The sequence below is a fragment of the Peromyscus eremicus genome, chromosome X (genome assembly GCF_949786415.1).
Source record: "Peromyscus eremicus chromosome X, PerEre_H2_v1, whole genome shotgun sequence".
NCBI lineage: Eukaryota > Metazoa > Chordata > Mammalia > Rodentia > Cricetidae > Peromyscus > Peromyscus eremicus.
In genome coordinates this window covers 55637651-55655817 of record NC_081439.1, presented here as the reverse complement: position 1 = coordinate 55655817, position 18167 = coordinate 55637651, and the positions used below count along the sequence as shown (strand labels likewise).

The window sequence follows — 18167 nt, the reverse complement described above, 5'->3', positions numbered from 1 at the left end:
GCAGTTCCATTCTAGTGCTAGAGTCCCAGAGGATTCCTAGAGAGCTGCTAGTCTTCAGTTTACATTGAAATCCTGGGAAAGTTGGTTTTAATACCAGTGAAGGAAAGTCTCAGCAACAGGATAGATGAATTTGCCAGTGAGAGTGAGGGCAATCAGGCAAAAAGAAAATCTCCCTTTCTCCATGTCCTTTTTACATTGGCTATCACCAGAAGGTGTGGCCCAGATTTAGGGTGGATCTTCCCACCTAAGTAATATAATTAAGAAAATCCCTTACAGACATGTCCAACAGCTTGGGATTTAGTTAATTCCAGATGTAGTCAAGTTGACAAACAGTTTGAGGAGTGAGTGTTGGTCTTAGTTCTTCCTTAATGGGTTAGTAGGATTCATCAGTGAGTCTGTCTAGGCTTCTCTTTTTGAGTATACTTTTTATAATTATTTCAGTTTCATTGCTTGTTACAGATTCAAGTTGTTTTTATATCTCCTTCGTTTAACTTTAGTAGATCATATGTTTGGGATTTATCTATTCTATATTTCCTAGGTATTTGGAATATGTTTTCAAACTATTTCCTAAGGATTCTCTGGATTTCATTGTAATCTGTTATAACTTCTATTTAATGATATTATTCTGTGTATTTTTGGCTTTCTTTTGGTTAATTTGGCTATGGGTTTGTCAATCTTGTTCATCTTTTCAAAGAACCAAGATCCTCCGCTTTTGAAGAAGGAGTCCTAGGGGTCTTACAGGACAGTAGATGGAAGATAGCCACTAGTCACTGGGCTTATTGCTTTGATAGTTAAAGGACAGATGCCCTTTGTGTATTTTCCTTAGGAGAAAGATTCAAGCTTCCTTTAATTCATTGTTTTGATACTTTCCTTTAATTCTTTAAACATGATTTTCCTTATTACTTGAACATATTTATAATTGTAGTTTTGGTTTTGAAGTCTTTATCTACTAAATGCAACATTTGAGCCTTCGAGAGGAAGTTCTTATATCTTGATTTTTTTCTTCTGTATTTCTCACATTGTCCTGTTCTGTAATATTTTGGAAAGTACATTGTAGCATGCCTACATGCTGTTGCTTCTCCTTTGGAGCTTAATATTTTATTATTCATTTAGTCATCTGCCTGGACTAGCTTGGTAAAAGTTATTTTCCTCACAATTTGCGGCCTCTAGTGGCCCCTTCTCAGAGTTTTCTTTTTATTTATTTAGAGAGTATTTTCACAGTTAAGAAATTTATTGTTTTGCTCTGCAGTCAGATAGGAACTAGTAATTCATAGATTATCTTTCTGCTTGTGAGAGAACAGAATCTTAGGCAAATACATCTCTCTCAAACCCCAAGTAGGAGGTTGATTTGCTTTTTAAGTTTACCTTTCTGACAGCCATCCTTTATCCTAGTGTAATTTTCACTTGGTATTTGGTCAGAAATTCTGCCTAAGCCTCTTGAGCCACTTTGGCTGAAGATTCTTTGCTGATGGATCTGTGTATGCCTTAAAGTAGTACTTTCTAGTCTGTCTTACTACTGTCTTTGGTTGGGCCTCTATGGATGCAGCCTCATATATGGGTTTAGTTTTCTTGAACCCTCAAAATAATTGTGATCCCAAGATGTTGTTCTTGTCTATTTTTTCCTTGCTTCTTTATGCTAACCTTTTGCATGTTTCACTTGTTACTGCTATCATGGAGCAACTAGCCTCCTTGTATTTACCACCTCTGGTCTCTGTCCAAATAAAATCACTTCCCCTGGGAAGAAATGCAAAGAACTTCTTTACTGCTTCCCTTTTCCACTGGGTAGAACCACTGTGCCACTTGACTAGAGCAGGAAGCAGGAAACATGAACAGTGAATCTTGCCTGTGATGGAGGTCTCTCATTTCATAACTCCATAACTTAACAAAGTTAAGGTGTCCATAATTCCAGAGGCTAGGCTCCTAGACAGTCAACAGCCATAAGAGCTACCCTGGAACTTCTGAGTCCTTTGCCAAAGGGAGGGACAAGACTGTCTCTTTAGAGTCTCTTCATCCCTGCTAGGATGGTTGCAATCCCATCCTTTCGTTGTTATTTTTGACTAGATCTTGTTAATATTCTAGAATATATCTCTATTAAACAGGACTGACAGTTACTAGTACTAGGCAAGCATTATATCTTTACTAGCATGCTAATTACTCAACTATCTCATTTGTGGATTTTTTTCTTTTTTAGATGAAATCTAACTTTATAGTCCAGGTTGGTCTTGAACCCACCGTCCTCCTGCCTCTACTTACTAATTCCTGGGATTACAGACACGTACTGGCACATACAGCCTTTTCCCCACTTTAGGACAAGGTCTCATTATGTAGGCCAAGCTGGTCTTGAATTCATCATGTAGTCTAGTTTTTGTTTGCTGAGACAGAGTCTCATGTAGCTGTAACTGGCCTTTAACTCCTTATCCTTCTGATTCTACCTCCCAAATGCTGAATTATATAGTCATGTGCCTGCACTACTGGTCTTGGGTCTGTATATTTAAAAAGTTTTTATGTTTCAAAATATTGTAACTCTCTGGCTGGAGTGAAAATATTCTAAAGAAAGGCTTTTTCTGTCACTTTATTTAGCTATCAAACTACTCAAACAATTATTTTTCCCCAAACTTGGCATTTTTACCAGGAATCTCAAGCTGGAAGAAGGATAAGGCTGAAGCCTGGTGTCAGCCAGAGGAGGAACTTGCCCTTAGGAAGAGATTTCATGTAGATCTGATAACTTATCAAACTGGATTTGAGACAATGATGGGTGTGTGTGTGTGTGTGTGTGTGTGTGTGTGTGTGTGTGTGTGTGTGATCACACTTTAACTGTGACAATTTATTTATGCATACCTCTTGCCCTCTATTTAAACCCAAACATCATGTCATTACCCCCAAAGATAAACTTGGAGGAGATCACTGGACTGTATTTGTCCTTCTTCCCAGTGTGGCCACATAAAATAAATTCCCCTTTTTGGCCTTTCACTAGTACTTATCTCTTTAATTGGCATATTGACAATGCATGGATGAATGGGTTTGTTAGGGCTGTTACCACCCAGATTTTGTGCCCTAAAAACTCCAGTAACGGTATTGTTTTGTGCTGGATAGTTTTATTTCAACTTGACACAAGCCAGAGTCATCTGAGAGAACCTCAATTAAGAAAATGCCTCCACATCCAGGCACTGGCACTGGGTCCTGTGCTCATTGCATGAGTCGGCGGTTTGAAACCTGGGGCCTATGCAGGGTCGCTTGGCTCGGCCTGGGAGGAGGGGACTGGACCTACCTGGACTGAGTCCACCAGGTTGATCTCAGTCTGTGGGGAAGGCTTTGCCCTGGAGGAGATTGGAATGGGAGGCGGGCTGGGGGGAAGGTGAGGGGGGCGTGAGGGTGGAGAACAAGGGAATCTGTGCCTGTATGTAGAACTTAATTGTATTGCAAAATAAAAATTAAAAAAAAAAAGAAAAAAAAAAGAAAAAAAAAAAAAAGAAAATGCCTCCAAAGAAATCTGTCTGTAGGAAGGCTTGTAGGGCATTTTCTTAATTAGTGATCAATGTGGGAGGGCACAGACCATGGTGGGGCCAACCCTGGGCTGGTGGTCCTGGGTTCTGTAAGAAATCAGGCTGAGCAAGCCGGAGGAAGCAAGCCAGCAAGCAGCACTCCTCTATGGCCTCTGCTTCAACTCCTGCCTCCAGGTTTCTGCCCTGCCTGAGTTCCTGCCTTTACTGATTTTGATGATGAACTATTTTGTGTTAACTGAGTGAAGTAAATCTTTTCCTTTCCAAGTTAATTTTGGTCATGATGTTTCATCACAGCAATAGTAACCATAATTAAGACAGTCTTCAATTTTGTTCATTTAACCATGACTTATTGGCATACTCATTTGGAATAAAATATTATGGTGAATGATCTTTGTTTTGCTTTTTTCATTTTCAGATTTTGAAGCCCTGAGACTTATTAGTATATTATTTATGGTTATCATGGTGTCCCATAGATAATATAATTTAATAATGAAGAAAACCAAAAGTCAAATTTCTGTTTCCAGTCACTTCATTCATTCTGAATACAAATCTAGGCTATATTAAAAGCTATTCCCTACTGTTTTTGGTTCACTCAGCTGCAAAAGTAGAACTGATAGTGCTTTATAGACTATAGTGTGATGCTTAATTGTCTTAGTTAGGGTTTCTATTGCTGAGACAAAACACCATGACCAAAAGACAAGCTGGGGAGGAAAGGGTTTATTTGGCTTACATTTCAGCATTGCTGTTCATCACTGAAGAAAGTCAGAACAGGAACTCAAACAGGGTAGGATCCTGGAGGCAGGAGCTGATGCAGAGGCCATGGAGGGGAGCTGCTTACTGGCTTGCTTCCCCTGGCTTGCTCAGCCCACTTTCTTCTTATAGGACCCAGGACCAGCAGCCCAGGGATGGTACCACCTACCATAGGCTAGGCCTTCCCTCATTGATCACTAACTGAGAAAATGCCTTACACCTGGATCTCAAGGAGGCATTTCCTCAGAGGGGCTCCTTCCTCTCTGATGACTCTAGCTTATGTCAAGTTGACACACAAAACTACTCAGTACATTAATGAATATCATTAATGTATTTGCTCCTGTGAAACAATACTTGATACACACACACACACACACACACACACACACACACACACATATCAGCCTTAAAATTTTGTTAAGTAAAAGCTTATATACATATGTAAACTACTTTAATGTAGTATATAAGAATATATACATATGCCTTAGTTAGTGTTTCTTTTGCTGTGATAAGACACCATGACTAAAAGCAACTTGGGGAGGAAAGGGTTTATTTCTTACAACTCTCAGGTCACACTTCATCACTGAAGGAAGTCAGGGCAGGAACTCAAGGCAGGAACCTGTAGGCAGGAACTGAAGCAGAAAATATGAAGGAATGCTGTTTACTGGCTTGCTCCCCATGGCTTTTCAGTCTCCTTTATTATATAAATCAGGACCACCTGCCTAGGGGTGGCACTACCCCCAGTGGGCTGAGTCCTCCTACATAAATCATTAATCAAGAAAATGCCTTCCTAAGTTTGTCCATAGGTCAATTTGGTAGTGGCATTTTCTAAATTGAGGTTCTTTCTTCTCAAATGACTGACTAACTCGTATTAAGGTGACAAAAAAAAAACTAACCAGGATAGCATATATATCTAAATAGAAGAGCATGACTATAATTCAAATGTTGATTTGTTGGTTATTTCCTCAGAAAATTGTGGTTTTCTACAATTACAAAGTATTTCTTTATAAAATTGACCTTTATGCATTATTGACTAATCTGTTGTCATGTAAAATAGAAAAATTGGAATAAAATATGATTATACCATATCTTCTTAGTAATATATCATCCTGTTTATATATATATATATTGAAATGACTATGTACACATATCTTTTTCTTTTTTAATGATAGCCAAAGCTATGAAATTGGGAAGATGGATAAGGATTCCGTTGAACCAGAAATGCTGGTAAGGATTATTAAATATTAGAGAAGTAGATTAAAGAAGTATAGTTTATGCTATTATAAAGTTGTGATATATGATCCCTCATTGGTGAATAGATTATCTATTGGGCACATCATTTAACATTTTAGTGAATTAATTTCCATAAGATTTATATAGCAATATAATATACCCTATAAATTTATAATCTACTTGTGAATTAGTATATATAAAGCATTTTGAACAGTGTTTTACTTTGTAAATTATAGCTTTTATTATTGCATAGTTTAGATTTTAATTGTTTTCCTTAAACCACCAAGATAGAACATTCTTGGTATATTAGTTCCTTTTCTGTTGCTGTGATGAAATACCATGACCAGAAGCAACTCATTGAAGAAAGGATTTATTTTGGCTCACAGCTCCAGGGGAAGAGTCCATAATGGCAGAGTGGGGGCATGGCAGCATGTGGTCAAAACAGAAAACTGAGAGATCACATCTTCAACCATAAGCACAAAGCAGGGAGAGGGCACACAAGTTGGAAATGAGGCAAAGCTGTCAACTCCCAAACCCACCACCTCCAGCAAGGCTCAACCTCTTAAAGATTTCATAACCTTCTCAAAAAGTACCACCAACTGGGAACCAAGTTTGCAAAATATGTGAGCTTGTAGGGGAACATTTCTTTTTTTAATTGTTGAGAAGATTTTTTTTATACAATACATTCTGATCATGGTTTCCCCTCCTTCAACTCCTCCCAGACACCCTCCCCCAACTTTACATCATCTTTCTCTCTTTAGCAAACAAACAGGAAGCATAATATACAAGTAAAAGACCAGTAAGACAAAAAATGCCCAAAGTGATAAGAGACAAAACATTTACAAATATATCATTGACTTCATTTTGTGTTATCTGGGTATGGGACCTACCCTGAAATGTGGTTAATATCCCCAGTGAGACTCCATTGATAAAACTAATTTTTCCTTTGCAAGTGGGCATCAACTGTAGATAGCTCCTTGGTTAGGGATGAGAGCCCATGTCCACTTCCCCTTCTCAGCACTGGACCCTGTCTGGCTTGAACCTGTGCAGGCCCTGTTCATGCTGCCACAGTCTTTGTGAGTCCATATGTGTATCAATCCTGTTGTGTCTGGAAGACACTGTTTGCTTGGAGTCATCTATAGCTTCTGGCTCTTTGAATCTTTCTGTTTCCTCTTCCTCTTAGGTCTGTGATCCCTGAGGGGAGGCTTTTGATGAAGACATCTCATTTAGAATTGAGTGTTCCAAGGTCTCTTACTCTCTGCACATTGTCCAGTTGTGGGTCTCTGTGTTAGTTGGTATCTACTGAAAGAGGATGCTTCTCTGATAATGGCTGAGTGAGGCACTGATCTATGGGTTTAGCAGAATGTCGTTAAGTGTCATTTTATTGCTGTGGCCTATCTAGTTTCAATGTCAGGCCTAGGTTACATCTTGTAAAGTGGGCCTCTAAATCCAATCAGATAGTGGTTTGTTGTTCAAACAAAGTTTGTGCCACTATTGCACCAGCAGATCATGCAGACAGGTCACCATTGGAGATTGAAGAGATTGTAGCTGGGTTGGTGTTTACCTTTCTCCTCTGGTAGCATGCAGGTACCTTCTAGTACCATGAAAACTAGTCAGTAGGAGTGAAAGCGCTAAGTAAGCACCTGGTCAACTTCTCCATGTTCCATGAGTTGTATAGGTGTTGTCTTTAGTTTGTAGAGAACAACCTTGGCAATAAGCCCTGGCAATAGCCTGTGTTGTTTGGGGGGTTTCTATGGGGCCCCTTTGGCCAAAAACTCAACTAGATGTAACCCATTCCTGGCATAGGGGACATTTCTTTAGACCACTGCAATTGGGTATGGAAGGTAACTGGTTAATTGTAATATTTAATAAAGATGTCATTGTGTAAATACATTTGATAAAATTACTACATGCCATAGTATAGTGGGATTTTAAATATTTATATCTGGTTTATTCCATTAGGATACCAAATGTTAACAATGTATCCATCAAACAATTCTCCCTTCATCTTACCTACTATAGCTGCTATTGCATTGTCTGTCTCTATGAATTTGACTAGTCTAGGTAACATACACAAATAACATACACAAATAACCAAATGTTATTTGTCTTTGTGAACGGCTTATTTCATTTAACATATTGTCTTCATAGTTCATTCTATGTTGTAGTATGTGTCAACATTTCTTTCCTTTTTAAGAATATATCATTGCAATCACTTTTACTATTTTTGAAGCATAAAAGTAGTGGCTACATTTTATGTTTTAAAAAATTCTCCACATACCACTTTGTGAAAATTCACAGAGCCATGCTTTTGACGTTTTTGAACTTTTCTGTATATATTTTATACCTGAATTAAATTTAAAAATATATTTTAAAAGCAGTAGTGCCAGTGAAATAAGTGATACCTTAAGGATGTATAAGGATACATAGAAAAGTGACAGGGTTAACTAGTGTAGGTAAAGAAAGAGTTTGGTAGGAGATAGGTCTTGTAGATAGGATTCACAGAGTGAAAAGAAGAGGGTTCTGGACGCAGAATTTAGATGAGACGATGCCCAGTAAGGAAAGATGGAAGATGGTACCTGTGTAACTTAAGAGCAGTGTTCCATTTCCCTGATGATTAGGGATGCTGAGCAATTCCTTAAATGTCTTTCAGCCATTTGAGCTTCTTCTGTTGAGAATTCTCTGTTTAGTTCTATAGCCCATTTTTTAAATTGGACTGTTGGGTATTTTGATGTCTAATTTCTTGAGTTCTTTATATAATCTGGATATCAGCCCTCTGTCAGATGTGGGGTTGGTGAACATCTTTTCCCGTTCTGTAGGCTGTCGCTTTGCTTTGTTGACCGTATCCTTTGCTCTACAAAAGCGTCTCAGTTTCAAGAGGTCCCATTGATTGATTGTTTCTCTCAGTGTCTGTGCTACTGGTGTTCTATTTAGGAAATGGTCTCTTATGCCAATGCATTCAAGACTACTTCCTACTTTCTCTTCTATCAGGTTCAGAGTAACTGGATTTATGTTGAGGTCTTTGATCCACTTAGACTTAAGTTTTGTGCACGGTGACAGATATGGATCTATTTGCAGTCTTCTGCATGTTGACATCCAGTTATGCCAGCACCATTTGTTGAAGATGCTTTCTTTTTTCCATGGTACAGTTTTGGCTTCTTTGTCAAAAATCATATGTTCATAGGTGTGTGGATTAATGTCAGGGTCTTCAGTTAGGTTCCATTGGTCCACATGTCGGTTTTTTTTTTTTTTAATTTTTATTTTGCAATACAATTCAGTTCTACATATCAGCCACAGATTCCCTTGTTCTCCCCCCTCCCGCCCCCCTCACCTTCCCCCCAGCCAGCCCCCCATTCCAATCTCCTCCAGGGCAAAGCCTTCCCCACAGACTGAGATCAACCTGGTGGACTCAGTCCAGGTAGGTCCAGTCCCCTCCTCCCATGCTGAGCCAAGGGACCCTGCATAGGCCCCAGGTTTCAAACAGCCGACTCATGCAATGAGCACAGGACCCGGTCCCACTGCCTGGATGCCTCCCAAACAGATCAGGCCAATCAGCTGTCTCACCCACTCAGAGGGCCTGATCCAGTTGGTGACCCCTCAGCCATTGGTTCATATTTCATGTGTTTCCGTTTGTTTGGCTATTTGTCTCTGTGCTTTATCCGACCTTGGTCTCAACAATTCTCTCTCATATAAACCCTCCTCATTCTCGCTAATTGGACTCCCAGAGATCCACCTGGGGCCTAGTCATGGATCTCTGCCTCCAGATCCATCAGTAGTTGGATGAGGTTTCTAGCACGACAATTAGGGTGTTTGGCCATCCCATCACCAGAGTAGGTCAGTTCGGATTGTCTCTCGACCATTGCCAGCAGTCTGTTGTGGGGGTATCTTTGTGGATTTCTGTGGGCCTCTCTAGCACTTTGTTTCTTCCTATTCTCATGTGGTCTTCATTTACCATGGTCTCCTATTCCTTGTTCTCCCTCTCTGTTTTTGATCCAGCTGGGATCTCCCACTCACCCAAGCTCTCTTTCCCTCGACCCTCGCCCTTCACTACCCCCACTCCTGTCCAGGCTGTTCATGTAGATCTCATTCCATTTCTCTGTCGTTGGGCGATCCCTGTGTCTTTCTTGGGGTCCTGTTTTCCAGGTAGCCTGCCTGGTGATGTGAGTAGCAGTCCAGTCATCCTTGTTCCACATCTAGCGTCCTGTTATGAGTGAGTACATACCATGTTTGTCTTTCTGAGTCTGGGATACCTCACTCAGGATGATTTTTTCTAGATCCATCCATTTGTCTGCAAACCTCATGATGTCATTGTTTTTCTCTGCTGAGTAGTATTCCATTGTGTATATGTACCACATTTTGTTTATCCATTCTTCAGTTGAAGGGCATCTAGGTTGTTTCCATGTTCTGGCTATTACAAACAACGCTGATATGAACATAGCTGAACAAGTGCTCTTGTGGTGTGGTTGAGCATTCCTTGGGTATATGCCCAAGAGTGGTATAGCTGGATCTTGGGGGAGATGGATTCCCAATTTTCTAAGAAATCGCCATATTGATTTCCAAAGTGGTTGTACAAGCTTGCATTCCCACCAGCAGTGGAGGAGAGTTCCCCTAGCTCCACATCCTCTCCAGCATAAGGTGTCTTCAGTGTTTTTGATCTTAGCCATTCTGACAGGCGTAAGGTGGTATCTCAGAGTTGTTTTGATTTGCATTTCCCTGATGATTAGGGATGTTGAGCAATTCCTTAAATGTCTTTCAGCCATTTGAGTTTCCTCTGTTGAGAATTCTCTGTTTAGTTCTATAGCCCATTTCTTAATTGGACTGTTGGGCATTTTGATGTCTAATTTCTTGAGTTCCTTATATATTCTGGATATCAGTCCTCTGTCAGATGTGGGATTGGTGAAGATCTTTTCCCATTCTGTAGGCTGTCGCTTTGCTTTGTTGACCGTATCCTTTGCCCTACAAAAGCTTCTCAGTTTCAAGAGGTCCCATTGATTGATTGTTTCTCTCAGTGTCTGTGCTACTGGTGTTCTATTTAGAAAGTGGTCTCCTATGCCAATGTGTTCAAGACTACTTCCTACTTTCTCTTCTAGCAGGTTCAGAGTAGCTGGATTTATGTTGAGGTCCTTGATCCACTTGGACTTAAGTTTTGTGCACGGTGATAGATATGGATCTATTTGCAGCCTTCTACATGTTGATATCCAGTTTTGCCAGCACCATTTGTTGAAGATGCTTTCTTTTTTCCATTGTGCACTTTTGGCTTCTTTGTCAAAAATTATTTGTTCATAGGTGTGCGGATTAATATCAGGGTCTTCAATTCGATTCCATTGGTCCACATGTCGGTTTTTATGCCAGTACCAAGCTGTTTTTATTACTGTAGCTCTATAGTACAGCTTGAAGTCAGGGATCGTGATGCCTCCAGAGGTTGTTTTATTGTACAGGATTCTTTTGACTATCCTGGGTTTTTTGTTTTTCCATAGGAAGTTGAGTATTGTTCTTTCCAGGTCTGGGAAGAATTGTGTTGGGATTTTGATGGGGATCGCATTGAATCTGTAGATTGCTTTTGGTAAGATTGCCATTTTTACTATGTTAATCTTACCTATCCATGAGCATGGGAGATCTTTTCATTTTCTGATATCTTCTTCAATTTCTTTCTTCAGAGACTTACAGTTCTTGTCATACAGGTCTTTCACTTGCTTAGTTAGAGTTACCCCAAGGTATTTTATATCAGTTGTGGCTATTGTGAAGGGTGATGTATCTCTGATTTCTTTCTCAGCCCGTTTTTCATTTGCATATAGGAGGGCTACTGATTTTTTTGAGTTAATCTTGTAATAGCCAGAACCTGGAAACAACCTAGATGCCCTTCAACTGAAGAATGGATATGTAAAATGTGGTACATATACACAATGGAGTACTACTCAGCAGAGAAAAACAATGACATCATGAGGTTTGCAGGCAAATGGATGGAACTAGAAAATATCATCTTGAGTGAGGTAACCCAAACTCAGAAAGACAAACATAGTATGTACTCACTCATAAGTGGATACTAGATGTAAAGCAAAGGATAACCAGACTGCAACTCACAACTCCAGGGAGGCTACCTAGTAAAGAGGACCCTAAGAAAGACACAGGGATCGCCCAGTGACAGAGAAATGGAGGAGATCTACATGAGCAAACCGGGGGTGGGGGTGGGGTAATGAAGGTCAAGGGTCAGGGAAAGAGAGCTTAGGGGAGTGGGAGGTCCCAGCTGCATCAGGAGCAAAGTGGGAGAACGAGGAGGGAGATACTATGATAAATGAAGACCCCATGGGAATAGGAAGAAGCAGAGTGCTAGAGAGGTCCCCAGAAATCCCCAGAGATACCTCCACTATAGACTAGTGGCAATTGTCGAGAGAGTGCCTGAGCTGACCTACTCTGGTGATCAGATGGCCGAACACCCTAACTGTCATGATAGAACTCTCATTCAGTGACTGGTGGAAGTAGATGCAGAGATCTACGGCCAAACCCCAGGTGGAGCTCCAGGAGTCCAATCGGCGAGAGAGAGGAGGGATTATATGAGCAAGAGATATCAAGACCATGATTGAAAAAAGCACAGGGACAAATAGCCAAACTAGTGGAAACACATGAACTGTGAACCAATAGCTGAGGAGCCTCCATGGAACTGGACCAGGCCCTCTGGATAAGTGAGACAGTTGATGAGCTTGAACTGTTTAGGAGGCCCCCAGGCAGTGGGACCCTGACCTGTCCTTGGTTCATGGGCTGGCTTTTTGGAACCTAGGCCTATGCTGAGACACTTTGCTCAGCCTTGGTGCAGGGAGGAGGGGACTGGACCTGCCTCAACTGGATCTACCAGGCAGGGGGAGGTGGGAATGGGGGGTTGGATTGTGGGGGAAAGGCTGGGGGGTGGGAGGAGGGAGGACAGGGGAATCCATGGCTGATATGTAAAATTAAATTAATTATAAAATAAAAATATTTATAAAAAGGAATGTTCCTATTGAAAAGTTTGGTGGGGTAGTATTCTGAAGTTATTTTTTACTTATCCTAGGAATAACTTACTAAAGTATAAGTTAGTGATGGTAAATTCCACTAATCTTTTTTGTTTGTTTGTTTGTTTTTTTTTTGTTTTTGTTTTTCGAGACAGGGTTTCTCTGTGTAGCTTTGCGCCTTTCCTGGAACTCACTTGGTAGCACAGGCTGGCCTTGAACTCACAAAGATCCACCTGGCTCTGCCTCCCGAGTGCTGGGATTAAAGGTGTGCGACACCACCGCCCGGCTAAATTCCACTAATCTTAAGTGCACAGCTTGTTGATTTTTTCTAATAGTCTTGTAAGCACAATATAGGTCAAGATACAGAAACTGTCACCTCTCTGAGAAGCTTCTTTGTTTCTGTGCCAGTTAATACACACTTCTCCCAAGGGGGATAAACCCAACGTTCTGACTTTTATTGTAGAATATCTTGGGCTATTCTTAAGTTTTGTATAAATGGAATTATCAAATATGTACTAGTTTATGTCCGGCTCATTTTTAAAATATAAATCCTGAGATTTATCTATTCTCCTCTCTTTCTAACAAATGAATATTTTGGCTATAATATAGAATTAGCTGCAGTATTTCTTTGTTTTTTGTTTGATTTTTGTTTTTTGTTTTTTTTGTTTTTTTCCAGAGCTGAGGACCGAACTCAGGGCCTTGCGCTTGCTAGGCAAGCGCTCTGCCATTGAGCTAAATCCTCAACCCCAGCTACAGTATTTCTTAGAGATTCCATATTTGCTCCATAAAATTTCTCTATAGGAGCTTATAAACTCTTACAGAGGTGTTTCATAGTATTTATGATATTACTTTATATGCATCTTATTTGATCCATCTTAGTTTTTGAATTTAAAAATTAAGAGAAATGATAATCCAAACATCATTCCTCTGGATTTGAAGGGAACTATATGCTTAACATTTTTAAGAAGTTAATTGGTCATCTTTGCCTTGTCCTACTATCCTTATTTTACTTAGAGGCAGACACACTTATTGAAATAGAACCTCTTATTTTTAACATTTGTTTATTAATATTTTGTTTAATATTCATATATGCATATAATGTGTATGTATTCAATCTATTATTCCCTCTCTTCCAGTTTTTCCTATGAATCTGTAAACTCATTCACGTTGATTACAATTACTCCTTTTATCAATGCTGTCCTGGCTGGAGACATTGAATTAATTAAATGATACTTCATTCATTTTAAAATGCAGCTAAGTTGAATTTTAAATTGGGGATGATAAAGTACTTTAATGGTAAGATGCCATTAAGAAAATAAATTGTGTTAAGCTGGACACAGTGACATTTGCATCTAAGAAGATCCTAGAGAGTTCTAGGCCAGCAGGAACTAGTGTGAGACCTTGTCTCAAAAAACTATCCCCCCCCCAAAACCCAAAGAAACAAACAAACAAAAACCATTACCACCAAAAATAAAATAAACAAAACAAAAACAAAGAAAAAACATAAAAAGAAAAGAAACATAATTATTTTAACAGTTATATTAAATTTAAACAAGTCAGAAGTATAAATAATACTATCATTTCTTAGACAATGTTTGGTATACACTAGTGCAGTGAGATGTATTTTGGTATACACTAGTGCAGTGAGATGTATTTTGGTATACACTAGTGCAGTGAGATATATTTTGGTATACACTAGTGCAATGAGAATATGTGGTCATATATGGACAGTGCTATTACAAAAAATAACTTATGTTTGAGATGATGTCATCATTGTGCAAATGCTAGTCAGCTGTTGTGTTGTAGTTTAATCCTTCAGATAGAAGTTCTTCTCTGTTGTTTATTATAGGCTAAAGCTCTGCGATTACTAGCCACTGTTTATCTGGATTGGGATGATGAAGAATATTATAATAAGGCCCTCATTGCTGTACTCCTAGCAAACAAGGTATGAGACATTTACTTTTAAATATTAATTTAAAATTTTCAAAGTTTTAATTCATAGCTTGAAATCCAATTTAGACATTTGCTTTAGTATGCCTCTTTAAAAAACACAGTAGATTATTACACTCTCTTCTATAGTACATAAAGGTAAAATAAAATGTTGCTGTGATCTGAACTTTTGTGTCCCTCTATAATTTTTATGTTGAAATATTAACCTTGAAGCTGACAGAATTATGTTAGGACTTTGGGAAGTGACTAGATTGAAAATGAACTTTTCTTGAATGTCATTAGTAGCCATATATATATAATAAAGGCCTGGGGTTGAGGATTTAGCTCAGTGGTAGAGCGCTTGCCTAGCAAGCACAAGGCCCTGGATTCAGTCCTCAGCTCCGGAAAAAAAAAAAAAAAAGACCTAAGGAAGCCTTAGTGACCCTTCTACCATGTATGGACACATGTTGCAAGAAGGTAGTTCCTCCAGAAGCAGGACTTTACCACATGCTGAATCTACTGTGTCCTAGTTAGGTTTCTGTGACTATGATAAACACCATGACCAAAAGCAGCTTAGGCGAGAAAAGGGCTTATTCCACTTCACAGATTTCAGTTCATCATCAAGGGAAGTCAAGGCAGGAACTCAAGCAGGGCAAGAATCTAGAGGCAGGAACTGAAAAAGAAGATGCCATGGAGGAAGGCTGCTTACTGACTTACTGGCTTGCTCCTCTTGGTTTGCTCAATTTGCTTTCTTATATACCCCAGGACTACCTGCTCATGGATGACACCTCCCTGAGATGGCTGGGCCCGTCCACATCAGCCATCAATGAAGAAAATGCCTTACAGGCTTACCTGCAGACCAGTCTTATGGGGGCATTTTGTCAGTGGAGGGTCCCTCTTCTCAGATTACTCTAGCTTGTGTCAAGTTGACAAAAACAAACCCTAACCAGTGAATGCTAGTACTGTAATCTTGGAGTTCCCAGTCCCCAGAACTGTAGGACATTACTTCTCTTCTTTATGTGCCACCCAGAAGCCCTCAAAATATAAATAAATATGTCACATTTTAAGTAAGTTTACAAGTTTGTCTTGAGGTGCATTCATAGCTGTCCTCATTTGTGTGTGGACCTGTACCCCATGGAGTGTAGGTTGGGCAAGACTGCCTGAGATAATCAACTTAGAGGAAAATTTAGTAAGTCTTATAGTTGAAGAAGTTTCAATCTGTGGACAAGCAGCCTGTTACTTTTGGGCGTGTAACAGAGTAGGACATCATAGTGGGAGCATGTGATAGAAGAGACCTATTCAGCTAATAGCACCTGAGGAATAGAGAACGGGAACAGGAGAGGGAGGAGCAAGGCAGTGTGTGTTAGAGGCACCAAAGTCCCAGTATCTCCTTCAGTAGTATTGCTCTCCCCTTTTCCCAATAGGCTCTAGCTGTTAAAGGTCTATCATCTCCAAATAGCACTATAAGCTGGGGAACACTCTAATAACATGGGCTTTTGTTTCACATTTCAGATCCATATTACAATGTAGAAGCTATATATACATACTTTAAATACTTGGGTATGAGTATGTATATATACATGGTATATGTCACACTAGAAAATGTTTACATTATTTTTGAAGCTGTGGGAAATCAGATTATGTGATGATATGAAATCCCAGGTTAGACTGAGCTTCAAAGGAGGCAGAGTGGAAAGATACAGTACCAGAAATCCAATCACAGTAATCAATCCGAGTTAAAGTTGACTGTTTTAGTTTATTCTCTGTATATGTGTCATATACACTGGTGGTTACTTTCCTTAATTTTTCATTCTTAAGTTATCATATAATGATTAGCAATAAGTATTGACAGTATGGATCCGGTAACTACAGTATTTATTTATAAGCTAATTGTCATTGTAGAGGGAAGAGTTCTGTTCTGTGGGCCTAGGCTGTACATTTTTTAGTAGCTTCTACCCTCTACACTCTCTTAGGTTTAGCCAGTGGTTGTAAAGATGGCAAAAGTAGAGAAAGGCAAGAATTCACAATTGGCTTAGGGCTGGCTAATAATAACTTGGAAATATCACTCAGACAACATTGTTATTAGTGGTAGACATAAAAGCTATATCCTATAGAAACAATAATACATTTTGTGTCTTTTTCTACTATTCTTTAAAAGGATGATTATTAAAAAATACATGCAAATACATTATACAGATTGAGAAGGTTACATTTAGGAATATATAACTATATATTATATAGTTATATAAAATTGTTACATGCATATATATATATATGAAATTAATGAAAAAAGAGGTCATGAATTTGGAAAAGAGCGAGGAGGTATATATTAGAGAGTTTAGAGGGAGGAAAGTGAAAGGAGAAACGTAATTATAATCTCAAAAATAAAAGAAAAAATAGAAGTAGCAAAAAAAAAACTCAGTAGAAAATAAATCTGATATTTAAGGTTTTCTTTAGAATATGGTGTGAGATTTGCCATTTAAATATTTACATTGCCATTAAATGTTTGTCAGTCCATGGAAATGTTTCACATACTCTTTTCCTTGTATTATTTTATTGAGATTGAATAAAGTCTCAGAAAATATCCTTGGGGGTAGAACAGATGTTATTATGTGATTTATATGATATTTTATAGTTTTGATTCCCTTTGATTTTGAGTCATCATGCAAAGGTTGAACAAAACAGGCAATTACTTGAAAATTGTCTTTTGCATTCCAGAGTTATAATATCATTGTGATTTCTTTGTTTAAAATAGGAACATTTAGATCCAGCTGGGCTTTTCTTAAAGATGAGAATCCTCATGAAAGGCAAAACATGTAATGGAGAACTCCTTGAAGGTATCATTTCTCTGTGTAAAGAACATACAATTTTGAAATATCAGCACAAAGTAATTTTGTAATTTACTAACAATAGGTATAATTTGGAGGTGGTTGAGAAGGAAACTGATCAATAGAAAAGGAATTACTGACTAGGAAGAAAGAGAGAAGAAAGAATAGGAATGAAATTAAAAGGTGCTTTTAAAAAGGAACTGAATCAAAGCAATCAGTTTCCTCTTAGTTTAGCAGAGAATTACAGCTGCTCAACCTTTATGAACATTTCTACAGTCATGAACAAAGGATTCTTGTTTTGGAGGGGTTGTGGGAAAAGGATGGCCATTTTATTGAGGGACTTGGAGATGGCCATGGGGGTTGAGGAAGTACTAAGAAGAACAATCAGATCTGTGTTCTCTGGCTGAGATATTCCTGGCCTCCTCCACAGTTGCCAAAAAGAAAAACTGTTCATTGAATGAGACTGTCTAATGATGTCCTTTTCAATAATTACTTGTATAAACATTGTTATTTATTTTTCAATTATTATTAAGGGCATAGAATATGCAAAGAAATAAATATACTGATACATAGCTGTGTGTCATTTGACAAGTGCCTTAACTTTTTTGTGTTTCAGTTTATCTTCAAAAGAGATACAATAATAATAATAATGTCTGTCTTATGTTTTTTGGAGAATCTTACAAGAAAATGCCTGTAAAGCATTTATCACATATATCCTGTATAGCTTAGGCTGTCCTTGAATTCAGTAAATAGCTGAAGATGGACTTAAACTCTTGATCTTCTTGTTTCCATTTCCCAAATTCTGGGGTTGTAGATCCACCATGCCTGGGTATTTTAGTAATCTTTAAGAACTGAGTTATTTGTACTACATAAAATTATGTGTTAGTATAATTACTGGTTATGCAATAATCATTTTTAATAATTAGGACAGTAATCAAATT

At 38.6% G+C, this 18167-nt stretch overlaps 1 protein-coding gene across 1 annotated transcript in view; it reads left to right on the top strand.

Annotated features, from left to right (window-relative positions):
- The window catches only part of Tex11 (testis expressed 11), a 277802-nt gene that overhangs the window by 75686 nt on the left and 183949 nt on the right, over window positions 1-18167 (top strand). Inside the window, exons 9-11 of the mRNA XM_059251477.1 lie at window positions 5426-5480; window positions 14319-14414; window positions 17154-17235. Coding sequence (XP_059107460.1) covers window positions 5426-5480; window positions 14319-14414; window positions 17154-17235 — 233 coding nt within the window. The remainder of the gene's footprint in view (window positions 1-5425; window positions 5481-14318; window positions 14415-17153; window positions 17236-18167) is intronic.